The sequence below is a fragment of the Chlorocebus sabaeus genome, chromosome 2 (assembly GCF_047675955.1).
Source record: "Chlorocebus sabaeus isolate Y175 chromosome 2, mChlSab1.0.hap1, whole genome shotgun sequence".
Taxonomy (NCBI): domain Eukaryota; kingdom Metazoa; phylum Chordata; class Mammalia; order Primates; family Cercopithecidae; genus Chlorocebus; species Chlorocebus sabaeus.
In genome coordinates this window covers 98550508-98565193 of record NC_132905.1, presented here as the reverse complement: position 1 = coordinate 98565193, position 14686 = coordinate 98550508, and the positions used below count along the sequence as shown (strand labels likewise).

At 43.7% G+C, this 14686-nt stretch overlaps 2 protein-coding genes and 2 pseudogenes across 2 annotated transcripts in view; all 4 read left to right on the top strand.

Moving 5' to 3' along the window:
* TSPEAR (thrombospondin type laminin G domain and EAR repeats) overlaps nucleotides 1-14686 on the top strand; it is a 209626-nt gene that overhangs the window by 24259 nt on the left and 170681 nt on the right. The window lies entirely within an intron of this gene.
* Nucleotides 2862-3546, top strand: KRTAP12-1 (keratin associated protein 12-1). The gene has a single exon (XM_007969932.3). The coding sequence runs from the start codon at nucleotides 2902-2904 to the stop codon at nucleotides 3190-3192; it is 291 nt and encodes a 96-aa protein (XP_007968123.2). The 5' UTR covers nucleotides 2862-2901; the 3' UTR covers nucleotides 3193-3546.
* On the top strand, nucleotides 6924-7469 carry LOC140710507 (MICOS complex subunit MIC60 pseudogene; annotated as a pseudogene).
* LOC103219842 (MICOS complex subunit MIC60 pseudogene) lies at nucleotides 7981-9125 on the top strand (annotated as a pseudogene).

The window sequence follows — 14686 nt, the reverse complement described above, 5'->3', positions numbered from 1 at the left end:
GACGGGTGCGTGTCCGTGCCACTGCAGACACGCAGGGATCTGGACTGCTTAGTTTCACTCTGGAATCCGTGGTCATTACCACTGTGACAAATTATATGGGGCTCAGGGTTCAATAAGTGACTCATCCTGAAGTCCTGAACCAGCTGGGACGGAGAATATGGATGAAAACATCGGCCACGTCGGCCTCTGTGGAGCATGGCTCAGGCGTGTGACCACAGTGGGCTTCCTGACACCACACCTCAGAGGTGCCCACTTCACACGAGTAGCACTAGTGGCCACAGGCCACCTCCTCTGCAGACGGAGCCCAGGAGGACCCATCATGGAGGGGGCCTGAGCTACTCCTGTCTGGCTCCTCTCCCACGCTGAGGGTCTGATCAGTCTCACCCCTGCAGAGGCAGCGTCGGGGAGAGTGAGGAGCTGGCGTGAAATTCCAGGATGCTCCTGCACTTGGGAAGCAGTGGGCAGGAGTGTGGATGGCACGTTCCTCCTCACACTCCAGCTCTGTTCTCTTGACGGATTGGCCACTGCACTTTATTCTACCATGGTGTCACACGGTAGGGGGATGAGCCGTCTCTCAGGACAGAGCTACTCCCTCCATCCCAGGCAGCTCCCAGGGGCACCCTCTGCTCCCGTGTGGGTCCTCCTGTGCCTGCTGGTGGTGGATACAGGCGATTCCTGCCAAGGAGCCTTTGGACAACTCAGACACCACGTTAATGAAATTCCCTCCCAGGCTGAAGACCAAGTGGGGTCTCAGAGCTGTGGACAGAACTTACAAGTCTATGGATCCAGAGCCGATCGGTGGCCATGTGGTGGGAGTGACCTTAAGGCCTAGGGACAAGCCGGGTGAGGCCACAAGTTCAATCCTGTCACAGGCAACTCCTTTCACTACTATAGTTCAGAATCACACTTAAAAACCAAGAGAATTGGGGCAGCCACGGTGACCATATGTTCCTTTTTTTTTTTTTTAAGTGATTAAAGGCAATTTTATTACAGCAGCATGTACTTACTTTATTCTAAAAGAATAGAATTCATAAACAGAAACAGCTTTTATATTTGTTTGCAACCTGCAAAATTGAGTTATTTTGCTGATATAAAATGCTAAGAACTCACTTAAGGACCATGCCACCTTCTGAAAAGGCCACATACCTACTTCTTAAATGTGTTAAAGTTACAGCGTGTCCCAGACTCGTCTAGAGCAAAATAAGCAAGCAACTGACTGCTCTTGACTATCCCTTCCCCAGCAATAGCACTGATTGTGATGGGAAAAGCCGCAGAGCAAGGCTGCACAGCCAGATGGAGGAGACTTTTCATTTAAAGGCAAAATACCAAAATGGCTCTCTGGTGTAGATGATTTCTACTTTCACACTCAGCTTGTACAGGATCCCCTAACCTTAATTTCTTTTTCCTTCCGGGGCTGATTTGGATTGACTTGTTGCGAATGGTATCCATTATTACTGAGTCAGGAGAGAAAGGGATTTCTGTGGTTACATGTAAACTTGTGATAGGTCTGCAGAAGTTACAGGTGAAGAAGGTAGTGAGGAAGTCAGCCACAATCCATCTATGTGAAGGTCACGCCAGCTTCATTGTACACTTTGAAGACTTTCTCAATGGCATTGACATAGGCAGCTGTTCTCAGGTCCAATCACAGGTTATACTTCATGGCTGCGCACATAATTTGCCTGGCAGATCACTCCATTGTGTACGCCAAGCCAGAATGCACGCAACGTGCATGGATGTGCTTTAGGTTGACTAGGATGAGGCCAGGTGGGCCCTGACCTGCAGGAAGGAGTAGAGGAGGGCACGGGGGAAGGTAAAGGAGCAGGTAAATATCAAAGACGCGTCCTCGTTCTTCTGTAATGGACTCGTAAGACAACTAACCTTTAAAATGGGTTACTTGGTGACTAGGTCACGTAAGACCATATGTGACCATATGGGCGGGTCTCACTCTAGTCTGGTCCTTACTCATTTGGTGCCAGGCTGTAGGGGGTCTCGGCTGGATGTTGGTGTGGGGGCTGGAGTGGGGGCTTCACTCTTAATCCTCCAGCAGTTTCTCTCTGGTGAGCCTGTGGTGGCCTTGCCCTGGGAATACACAGCCTGCCCCATCCCACAGATTCACAGTCAACTCCCACACTGTGGGGGCTGCTCTCCACATGGACCTTTCTTTCCGCTTCTCTGCTCCTTGGACTCCAGGGCTTCAACTGCATGGGCACCGGCCCTTCCTCCTTGGCAGAGTTGGACCATTGTATTTTGCTCAGACTGCAGCTGGTGACACTGCATTTTGGAAGCCTGCCTCAGCAGAGAGCTGGGAAGTGGGAGTTTATCTCCTAAGTTTCTTCTCTCTCAGGAATTACAGTCTGCACTGCTGGTTAACTGCTGCCTGAAAATGAGCGTCTCCTAAATCTCAACTGTATGGTTGATAGAGTAGCCAGTTTTGCATCACTCACTCCAGCAGGTTTCCCAGTGTGATTACATTGTCTATATTCAGTTCTGGTCTCTTCCCCAAAGTTTCTGGCTGATGCAACAGAAGTTGTGGTTTGAGGAGGTTTTTTGGGTACCACTCATGTCTGCTTCAGTGTGGAACTAATGAAGGGAGGCAGATATTAGGCAGGTGGAGCTAAAACTGCCTGCGCATCACCAATAAATTTGGGCAGGTTCCAAATGTAACAAGAGCTTGAAGAAGGTGCAATTAGTCATGAAACAAAGGGCCAAATAAAAAACATGAGCATCTACAACAGAAAACTGGGTTCCAGAAAACAGCCTTGAGGAAGAAAAACAAGGAAGACAACAGATGCGCGCTTCTGTGCTGTGGGGACGCCTGGGTCCAGGTATAAAGGCTGCCCAGGGAAGCTGTCCCCAGACATCACTGCCCTCCGCCTCGACCTTATCTAGCCACACACCACCATGTGCCATACCAGCTGCTCCTCAGGCTGCCAGCCAGCCTGCTGCGTGTCCAGTCCCTGCCAGGCATCCTGCTGCGTGCCTGTGGGCTGCCAGTCTTCCGTGTGTGTGCCCGTGAGCTTCAAGCCAGCCGTGTGTGTGCCTGTGAGCTGCCAGTCCTCTGTGTGCGTGCCTGTGAGCTGCAGGCCTGTCGTGTATGCGGCTCCCTCCTGCCAGTCCTCCGGGTGCTGCCAGCCCTCCTACACCAGCGTCCTCTGCAGACCCATCTCCTGCGGCATCCCTTCCTGCTGCTGACCACGAATCTCCAGACCTGCTGCTCCCAGTGCAGATGAGGCCACACCTGCACACTCCCCGGATGAGTCCTCAGTTGGCCTTCTGCACATGGGGCAGGTGAAAAGCATGCTCGGTGAACCCTGTGAATTCTGGATCGAGAATATGACAGAATGATCTGGAGCCCTTGCTGACCTTGCCCATCCCTCCAGGGAAGTCTGGGGTCCCAGAGTCATTCTCTGACCCCATGAGAGCCAAATAAACCAGCTTTCCCTATGCAGCTCTGCATTTCTGGTCTTTCTTTTTTATTTCCATACTTCCCGCTGTCTATTCTGCTGATTACATAGAATTTGCTGCTAAACCCTCTTCAGTGGTCCCTTCACACAGTCCTCATCAGAAGGTGGTGTTCCGGGTGGAGGGCACGGCTAAAGATGCCCATGTGGTCTCACCCAAGACTCCCGGGGCCCAGGTGCGGTGGCCACAGCAGTTACTTACCCTCCTGTGGTGGAGTGAGTGGTCTTCCGCCACTGTCTGTCCACTCCTGCTCCAGGCCAGCAAGCCCTCCACTGATGGCCAAAGCCTCAGAGCACCGAGGATCGGGTTTTCCCATGTGGTTGGTGGATGTCCTGTTCCCAGGTCAGGGAGGATCTCGGGTTTACAGAACTGAATTAGTTCTGCAGCACACACTCCCATCACTGGTCCACATATGGCACTTTTTAAAAATTGATACATAATATCTTTATGTATTTATGGGGTGTATGTGATACTTTACACACAGAGGATATGTAATGATGAAATCAGGATATTCATCACCTTGTCTATCATTTCTCCGTGTTGAGAACATATTACACTCTCTCTTCCAGCTGATGTGAGACATACAATACATGGTTAACTGTAGTCACCCTATGCTGATATCAAATACTAGAACTTATTCTTTCTGTGTAACTGCATGTTTGTACCCATTAACCAAACTCACTTCCCCTCTAACACACACCCCTCTTCAACTCTGGTAATATCATTCTACTCTCTACTTCCACGAGATCAACTTTGTAAACTCCCACATGTGAGTGAGAACATGTAATATTTGTCTTCAGTGACCTTCGGTTCCATCCATGTTGCTGCAAATGGCACGACTTCGTTCTTTTTTATGGCCGAATAAGATTCCATTGTGAATATATGCCACAGTATCTTGATTCATTTATTTATTGATAGACACTTAGGTTGAATCTGTATCTTTGCTATTGTGAATAGTGCTGCAATAAACATGGGGGTGCAGGTATCTTTTTGATACGCCAATTCCCTATCCTTTGAATAAATAGTAGCAGGTTTGCTGGATAGTATGGTAGTTTTATTTTAGTTTTCTGAGAAAGCTCTGTACTGTTTTTGATAATGGCTGTACTAATTTACACTGCCACAAATGAAGTATGAGTTCTCTTTTCTCCACATCTTTACTGGCATCTGTTATTTTTTGTCTTTTTGATAATAGCCATTCTAATTGGGGTAAGATGATGCTATCTCATTCTAGTTTTGACTTCAGTTCCCTGATGATTAGTGATGTTGAGTTTTTTTCTTTTTTTGCATACCTGTTGGCCACTTGTATGTCTTCTTTTGGGAGATGCCTATTCAGGTGCTTTGCCCATTTATCAATGGAATTATTTGTTTTGTTGTTGTTGTTGTTGTTGAGTTGTTTGAGTTCCTTACCTATTCTGGATATTGGTCACTTTTCAGATGCATAGTTTACAATATTTTCTCCCATTAAACAGGTTGTCTCTTCACTCTGTTGATTGTTCCCTTTGCTGTGCAGAGCTTTTCAGTTTAATATAATCTTATTTGTCTATTTTGGTTTTTGTCGCCTGTGTTTTTGTAGTCTGAGCTATAAACTGTTCGCCTAGACCGATGTCCTGGAGCATTTCATTTATGTTTTCTTCTGGTAGCTTTATGGTTTTCAGTCTTATGTTTAAGGCTTTGATCCATCTTGAGTTGATTTCTGTATACGATGTGAGGTAGGGATCCAGTTTCATTCTTCTGCATGTGGCTATCCAGTTTTCCCAGCACCATTTATTGAGGTTTTTTTTTTCTGTATTGTACATTCTTGGCACCTTTGTTGAAAATCAATTGGCTGTAAATATATGGATTTATTTCTGGGTTCTCTATTCTGTTCCATTGATCTATGTGTCTGGTTTTATACCAATACTATGCTGTTTAGCCTTGTAATATATTTTGAAGTCAAGTGGTGTGATGCCTACAGGTTTTTTTTTTGGTTCCATATGAGTTTTAGGACTGTTTTTTCTACTTCTGTGAAACATGTCATTGGCATTTTGATAGAGAATGCATTGAGTCTGTTGATTGCTTTGGGTAGTATGATCATTCTAACAATGTCATTTCTTCTGATCCATGAACATGGAATGTCTTTCCATTTGTTTGTGTCTTCTTCAATTTATTTTATCAGTGTTTTGTAGTTTTCCTTGCAGAGGTCTTTCACATCCTTGGTTATATTTATTGCCAGGTATTTTATTTTTAAAATAGCTATTGTGAATGAGATTGTGTTCCATGGTGGGCAGGTCTGTGTAAACCTACCCCCAAAGTTCAAGGAAGCTGAGAGGCCACAGAAAGAGGATGACAGATCCAGTTTCTCAGAAAGAAACATTTAATAAGGACTTAAAACAGAAGCCATGTCTGTGACTTGGGTGGTGGTAAGATAAGTTGGCGGATCCCTGTGCCATTACCCCATCCACACCCAAGGCTTATATACCATAAGGAAAGGGCATACGTGATTTAGAAGGGCTCTGTAACCAATTGAAGTACAATAACATCAAGGTTGTTTTGAAGCAAGATTTATAGTATGTGCTCTTATACAACGAACAGTAGATTAAACTGGAAGTCTTAGAGGCCTTCCCAGAACAGGTTAACTAGAAGTCCATATGGCAGATTAGCATCCAAGATAGAGTTGTTTTAGCCTTCATGGATTGCCTTTTTGCTTACTTTGTCAACTAGTTTGTTATTGGTGTATCAAAACACTATTAATTTTTATATGTTGATTTTGTATCCTGCAACTTTACTAAATTTGTTTATCAGTTCTAAGAGATTTTTTGTGGAGTCTTTAGGTTTTCCTAAATATAAAATCATGTCATGTGCAAAGAGGGACCGTTTGACTTCCTCTGTTCCAATTGGGATGGCTTTTATTTCTATCTCTTACCTGATTGCACTGGCTTGGGCTTCCAGTACTATGTTGAATAGGTGTATTAGTCCATTCTTACGTTGCTATAAAGATATACCTGAGACTGGGTAATTTATAAAGAAAAGAGGTTTAATTGGTTCATAGTTCTGCAGTCTATACAGGAACCATAGAGGCTTCTGCTTCTGGGGCAGCCTCAGGAAGCTTACAATCATGGCAGAAGGCAAAAGGGGCACCAATGCTTCACATGTCTGGAGCGGTGTGGGGTGGTACAGGGTGCCACACACTTTTAAACAACCAGATCTCACAAGAACTCACTATTATGACAACACCTCCAACAGGGACAGTGCTAAACCATTCATGAGAAATGGCCCTCATGATCAAATCACCTCCCACCCGGCCCCCCCTCCAGCACTGGGGATTACAATTAAATATGAGATTTGGGTGGGGACACAGATCCAAACCATGTCAATAGGAGTGATTAAAATAAGCATCCTTGACATATGCATGCATGCCTCCACTTACTCATGCCGCTATGGCAGCTCCCGCGTCCACCAGCAGCACCGTCTGCTCGACAGAGATGCTGTGGGCCTGTCAGTTATCAGGTGTGACCACCGCTGCCCAGAGTTGCCTCTGTGGGAAGTTTGTCCTCCGCCCATTGCGACCATGCCACAGATACTCTATTTCAGGCAGCTCGGGGTTGACTACTGGCAAAATTGCTGGAGCTGGCCTCTTCTTTGTTGGTGGAGGTATTGGTGGCACTATCCTGTATGCCAAATGGGATTCCCATTTCCGGGAAAGTCTGGAGAAAACCATACCTTACTCAGACAAACTCTTCGAGATGGTTCTTGGTTCCACACCTTATAATGTTCCATTGCCAAATAAATCGATTCAGTCTGGTCCACCAAAAATCTCTAGTGTATCAGAAGTAACAAAAAAATCTAAACAGCCTGCCTCACAACTCCAAAAGCAAAAGGGAGATACTCCAGCTTCATCAACAGCAGGTGATACGCTGTTGGTCCCTGGGGTTCAGCATGAGGAATCTTTAAAAACTGATCACCCTGAAATTGGTGAAGGAAAACCCACACCCCTCCACTTTCAGAAGAAGCATCCTCATCTTCTGTAAGGGAATGAGCACCTGAAGAAGTTGCAGCTTGCCTTGCACAACAGGAAAAACAAGAACAAGTTAAAATTGAGTCTCTAGCCAAGAGCTTAGAAGATGCTTTGAGGCAAACTCCAAGTGTCACTCTGCAGGCTATTTCAGCTCAGAACGCTGTGGTACAGGCTGTCAATGTGCACTCCAACATATTGAAAGCTGCCATGGACAATTCTGAGATTGAGGGCAAGAAGAAGTCTGCTAAGTGGCGCACAGTGCAGGATGCATTGAAAGAAGGCGGAAAGGCAGTAGAGGAAGCTGCTGATGCCCTTCTCAAAGCCAAAGAAGAGTTAAAGAAGATGAAAAGTGTGACTGAAAATGCAAAGAAAAAGGAGGTTGCTGGGGCCAAGCCTCATATAAACTTCACAACACGATAGTTGATCTGGATAATGTGATCAAAAAGGTCCAAGCAGCTCAATTTGAGGTTAAGGTTGTATCTCAGTATCATGAGCTGGTGGTCCAAGCTTGGGATGATTTCATTACTCCAGAAGTCCTTCCTGGGTGGAGAGGAACAAGTGTTTCTGACCTAGTGGACAAACTCTCTACTGATGATCTGAACTCCCTGATTGCTCATGCACATCATCATATCGACCAGCTGAACAGAGGGCTAGCAGAACAGAAGGCCACAGAGAAGCAGCACATCACATTAGCCTTGGAGAAACAAAAGCTGGAAGAAAAGCAGGCATTTGACTCTGCAGTAGCAAAAGCATTAGAACATCGCAGAAGTAAAATGCAGGCTGAATAGGACAGAAAGATAGAGGAAGTCAGAGACGCCATGGAGAATGAAATGAGAACCCAGCTTCACTGACAGGCGGCTGCCCACACTGATCACTTGCAAGTTGTCCTTAGGGTACAAGAACAGGAACTGAAGTGTGAATTTGAGCAGAACCTGTCTGAGAAACTCTCGGAACAAGAATTACAGTTTTGTCGTCTCAGTCAAGAGCAAGTTGACAACTTTACTCTGGATATAAACACTGACTATGCCAGACTCAGAGGAATCGAACAGGCTGTTCAGAGTCATGCAGTTGCTGAAGAGGAAGCCCGAAAAGCCTACCAACTCTGGCTTTCAGTGGAGGCTTTAAAGTACAGCATGAATACCTCATCTGCAGAAACGCCTACTGTCCCACTGGGTAGTGCAGTTGAGGCCATCAAAGCCAACTGTTCTGATAATGAATTTACCCAAGCTTTAACCACAGCCATCCCTCCAGAGTCCCTGACCCGTGGGGTGTACAGTGAAGAGACCCTTAGAGCCTGCTTTTACACTGTTCAAAAACTGACCCAAAGGGTAGCAATGATTGATGAAACCAGCAATAGCTTGTGTCAGTACTTCCTCTCCTACCTACAGTCCTTGCTTCTATTCCTGCCTCAGCAACTGAATCTGCCCCCGGAGCTCTGACCTGAGGATATAAACACATTTAAATTACTGTCATATGCCTCCTATTGCATTGAGCATGGTGATCTAGAGCTAGCAGCAAAGTTTGTCAATCAGCTGAAGGGGAAATCCAGACGAGTAGCACAGGACTGGCTGAAGGAGGCCCGAATGACCCTAGAAACAAAACAGTGGAAATCTTGACAGCATATGCCAGTGCCGTAGGCATAGGAACCACTCAAATGCAGCCAGAGTAAGGTCTAGGAAGATTTTTGTAAAGTTGTATTTCATGTCAAGGAAATCAGCAGTGATATGCGATGGGTTTGCAACAAGGGTCCCAGCATTGTCTAGAAATGAGCAGGTTTACAAGTACTGTTCTAAATGTGAACACCTGTTGCATTTATATTCTTTCCACTTGCTATCACGCTAGTGAACTCCAGGAGTGCTTCCTTTGCAACTCATGTAACATTTTCTGTTTTTCAGGTTTTACGGATCAGACTTGTGAGGCCAATCAAAATAATGTTTGTGATCTCTACTACTGTTGATTTTTCCCTTGGAGCAAACTGAATAAACAAGATGAAAACTGAAGAAAAAAAACAAAAATGCATCCTTGTCTCATTCAGTTCATAGAAGAAAGGCTTTCAGCTTTTTCATAACATTTAATATGATGTTAGTTGTGGGTTTGTCATACATGGCCTTTATTATTTTGAGGTATGTTTCTTCTGTGCATGGTTTGTTGAGAATTTTTATCGTGAAGGATATTGAATTTTGTCAAATGCTTTTTCTGCATCTATCGAGATGCTCATATATTTTCTGTCCTTCATTCTGTTGATGTGATGTATCATGTTTATTGATTTGTGTATGTTGAATCACCCTTGCATCTGTGTGATAATTTCCACTTGATCATGGTATATTATCTTTTCGATGGTCTGCTGGATTCAGTTTGCTAGCATTTTGTTGAGGAGTTTTGCATCTATGTTCATTAGGGATATTGGTCTGTACTTTTCTTTTTTTAACTGTGCTTTTGTCTGGTTTTGGTATCAAGGTAATGCTGGCCTCATAGAATGAGTTAAGGAGAATTCCCTCCTCTTCAATTTTTTGGAACAATTTGAGGAGAATTAGTGTTGGTTCTTCATGTGTTTGGTATAATTTGGCAGTGAAGCCATTCAGGCCTGGGCTCTTCTTTGCTGGGAGACTTTTTATTACTGATTCGATCTTGTTACTCATTATTGGTCTGTTCAGGTTTTCTATTTCTTTTTGATTCAATCTTGGTAGGTTGTATATGTCTAGGAAAATATTCATTTCCTCTAGATTTTCCAGTTTTTTAGAATATAGTCTCTGATAATCTTTTATATATAATATATAAGTATATATTATATATAAAATATAAGTATATATTATATATAAAATATATATTTTATAATTATATATTTAAAATATATATTTAAAAAAATATATATTTTTTAAAGACAGGGTCTCCCTTTGTCACTCAGGCTGGAGTGCAGTGACCCAATCATGGCATGGTCATGGCTCATCACAGCCTTGACCTCCTGGGCTCAGGTGATCCCCCCACCTCAGCCTTCTGAGTATCTGAGACTACAGGCATGTGCCACCATAACTAGCTAATTTTTGTATTTTTTATAGAGTTGGGCATTTGCCATGTTGCCAAGGCTGGTCTCAAACTCTTGGGCTCAAGTGATCTACCTGCCTTGGCCTCCCAAAGTGCTAGGATTACAGGCGTGAGTCACTGTGCCCAGCCAGATGATCTTTTGTATTTCCATGGTATCAGTTGTAATGTCTCCTTTTTCATTTACGATTTTGTGTATTGGGGTCTTCTTTCTTTTTCACTTGGTTAGCCTAGCTAGCTGTTTATTGATTTTGTTTATCTTTTTAAAAGACCAACTTTTTGTTTTGTTAATTCTTTGTATTTTTTTAAAGTCTATTTTGTTTAGCTATATTCTTTATTGTCTCTTTCCTTCTACTAATTTTAGATTTGGTTTGTTCTTGCTTTTCTAGTTCCTTGAGGTGCATCATTAGATCGTTTGTTTGAAATCTTTCTACTTTTTTTTTGAGATGGAGTCTTACTGTGTTGCTCAGACTGGCCTTAAATTCCTGGGTTCAAGTGATCCTCTCACCTCAACCTCCCTAGTAGCTGGGACTATAGACACCACCACATCTACCTTTTTGATGTAGGCATTTATTACTACTAACATCCTTCTTAGCACTGTTTTTGTTGTAGCCTATAGGTTTTGATATGTTGTGTTTCCCTTTTTTTTTTTTTTTGAGAAATTCTTTGATTTCCTTATTAATGTCTTCATTAACCCAATAGTCATTTAGGAGCATGTCGTTCAGTTTCCACATATTTGTACAGTTTCCAAAGCTCTTCTTGTTCCTGATATCCAGTTTTAATTATTGTGGTCTGCGAAGATACTTGATATGATTTTGCTTTTTTAAAGTTAGTTGAGACTTGTTTTGTGGTCAAACATAAGGTCTGTCCTGGATAATGTTCCATGTGCTTATGAGAAGAATGTGTATTCTGCAGCTGTTGGATGAAATGTTCTTTAAATGCCTATTAGGTCCATTTGTTTTAAAGTTCAGTTTAAATCCAATTTTTTGTTGTTGTTGTTGATTTTCTGTTTGGATGATATGTCTACTGGTGAGAGTGGGGTGTTGAAGTCCTCAACTGTTATTGTATTGGAGTCTATCTCCTCCTTTAGATCTAATAATATTTGCTTGTATATCTGGCTCTTTTGGTGTTGGGGGCATATAGATTTAGAATTGTAATATTCTCTTAAGAATTTCCTATGTGGCCAGTCCAGTGATGATAAATACCCTCAGCTTTTGATTGTCCATGAACGACTTTATTTCTGTTTATTTATGAAGGATAATTTTGCTAAGTATAGTATCCTTGGCTATCAGTTTCTTTCTTTCAGCACTTTGAATATATCATCCCATTCTCTCCTGACCTGTAAGGTTTCTGCTGAGAAATCCACTGTTAGTCTGATGGGGGTTGCCTTATATATGACTAGTTGCTTTCTTCTTTCTATTTTTAGAATTCTCTCCTTGTCTTTGACTTTTGATAGTTTGACTATAATGTGCCATGGAAAAGAACTTTTTGAATTGTATCTATTTGGGGATCTGTGTTAGTACGTTCTTGCATTGCTATAAAGAACTACCTGAGACTGGGTAATTTATAAAGAAAAGAGGATTAATTGGCTCATGGTTCTTCAGGCTGTACAGGAAGTGTGGTTTGGGAAGCCTTAGGAAACTTATAATTATGGCAAAAGGTAAATGGGAAGCCGGAATGTCCTACATGGCTGGAGCAGGAGGAAGAGAGAAAATGGGGGTATGCTACACATTTTTAAACAACCAGGTCTCGTGAGAACTCACTATCATGAGAACTGCAAGGGGGAAATCTGCCCCCATGATCCAATCACCTCCCCCTCAGCCCCTTCTCCAACACTGAGGATAACAATTCAACATGAGATTTTGGCAGAGATAGAATTCCAAACCGTATCAGGATCTCTGAACTTTCTGCATCTGAATGTTTAAATCTCTTACTAGACTAGGGAAATTTTCACCTATTACTTTGCTAAATAGGTTTTCTATGCCTTTGGGCTGGGCTTCTCTTTGTTTTCTGGAACATCCAATATTAGAATATTTGCTCACTTTACAGTTGTCCATATGTCAGATAGGCTTTGTTTATTTTTATTTTTTTCTTTTTGAGTGAGTTGTTTAAAAAGACCAGTCTTCAACTTCTGAAAGTTTTTCTTCTGCTTGATCTGGTGTATTGTTGAAGCTCTCAAATAGACTTTTTATTTCATTTATTGAATTATTCATTTCCAGGATTTCTGTTTGATTCTTTGGTTATGATGTCTGTCTCTTTGGTCATTCTCATTCATATCCTGAATTGTTTTTCGGTTTATTTGTATTGTTTATCTGTGTTCTCTTATATCTCACAGAATGTCTTTAATATCATTATTTTGAATTCTTTTTCTGCTAATTCATACATTTCTTTTTCATTTGAATCTGTTGCACAATTCTTGTGTCCCTTCGGAGGTGTGACATTTCCTTGTTTTTTCACATTTCTTGAGTCCTCATGTTGATATCCACACATCTGACGTAACAATCACTTCTTCCAATTTTGGGGACTGGTTTTTTGATGAGAAGACTTTTTCCTGAAGATACGTCTATGGTGGTGGCTGGGTGGGATACTTTAGCTATTCTTCTGGGTGCATGCAGTAGTTTAGTCTCTGCTTGGCTAGGAACAGCATCAGTAGTGTTTGTGATTTCCTCAGCGGCTTGGCTGTGATTGTCAGTGGAGGCCATGGTGAGGCTTTTCTGGGATCAGAAACACCAGGTTAGCCAGATCTCAGGCCCCAGTGGTGGCAGCAGTGGGCCAAATGTCCTTAGGCCCCTGAGTAGCATATGTGGGCCTGTCCTTAGGCCCCTGAGTAGCATATGCTGGCACTGGTGTTACCATGTCCAGGCAGGCTGATTCTTGGGCCTCCAGATAGCTTGCTTGTGTGCTAGCAGTGGCAGCAGTGGGATGGAGGCATGGATGGGTCCTTGGGCCACTGGGCAGTGTGTCTGACATGGATGATGGTAGTAGCAATGGTGGGACAGCCTTTGGGGTCTCAGAAAGCACTTACTAATGTTAGTGGTGGTTGTGACAGGCTGGGCAAGCCAGTCCCCAAGCTCCCAGGTGGAATATGCAAGTGGGCACTGGTGGTAGTGGCAGGCTGGGGGGGCCCATCCCCAGGTCCCTGGGAGGAGTGCAAAGATGGCCGGCATTGGTAGACTGAGTGGGGAAATCACCAGGCCCCCAGATGGTATGCTTGGGCACTGGGGGTGCAGCGCCAGGCCACACAGTATGCATGGACACAGGCTATGGTGAATAGTGTGGGGTGATTTATGGTGGTGGGTGTGGAAAGCCTGTACTCAGGGTACATGCAAGTGCATGGTAACCCCTGCCTTATTGATGTGTCCACTTGGTATTGCACTCCTGCAGCCCTCCTGGGTTGGTGGGGGTTGTGGGATTCAGTAGGGCTGAAGGGATGTGGAGATACAGGATATGTTGGGCCCCAGGGCAGGATGCAGACTTTTAGTGGCTGGGCTCTCAAAATGGCAAAATGGCACCATGCTACAGCTGGCTGCTCAGGACTTGGTGGGTGTGTGGGACCCAGCGTGGGCTTTCTCTGGAGCAATGCCATTATGTGGCATCCTGGCAAATCCCTATGCAAGTCTCAGGGCCTGTGAAGAACAAGAGGCTCTCCTATGGCTAGGGTTTCAGGTCCATGCTGAGTCCATGGTGGAAATGTAGACAGCAGGGAATCTCATTTACCATTTCCCTGCACTGGGGAGTCTTTGTGAGCTCCCAACTGATTCCAACTGGGCCAGCTGCCTCCCTTCCCTCTCCTTCTGTGCCTCAGATATTTCCTGTCACTTCTCTGCTGAATTCCAGTGTCTGTCTTAGATGTCCCATTCAAAATGTTGTTACCTACTCACTCTTTTGGGTTCTTCTTTGTGGAAGAGGCAAGTGTCAGGTGCCTCTACTCAGCCATCTTGAGCCTGCCCACTTTTTATTGATCAATTATTAATGATTATAATATAACAACCCCCCCCAACCTATGAACCATGAACCCACTACCTGACAGAAACTAGAACATCATCAATAATTTACCATGGACTTCTTCGGGCAGCCACTGTTGGGATTGTGTGCCCCTTATTCTGTTACTTTCTAGAAAAAATGGAGTTGAATCATATCTCTTTGTATTCCTGAAATGTGTGTTTTCTAATTTAGTGGTTTTGAATGTTA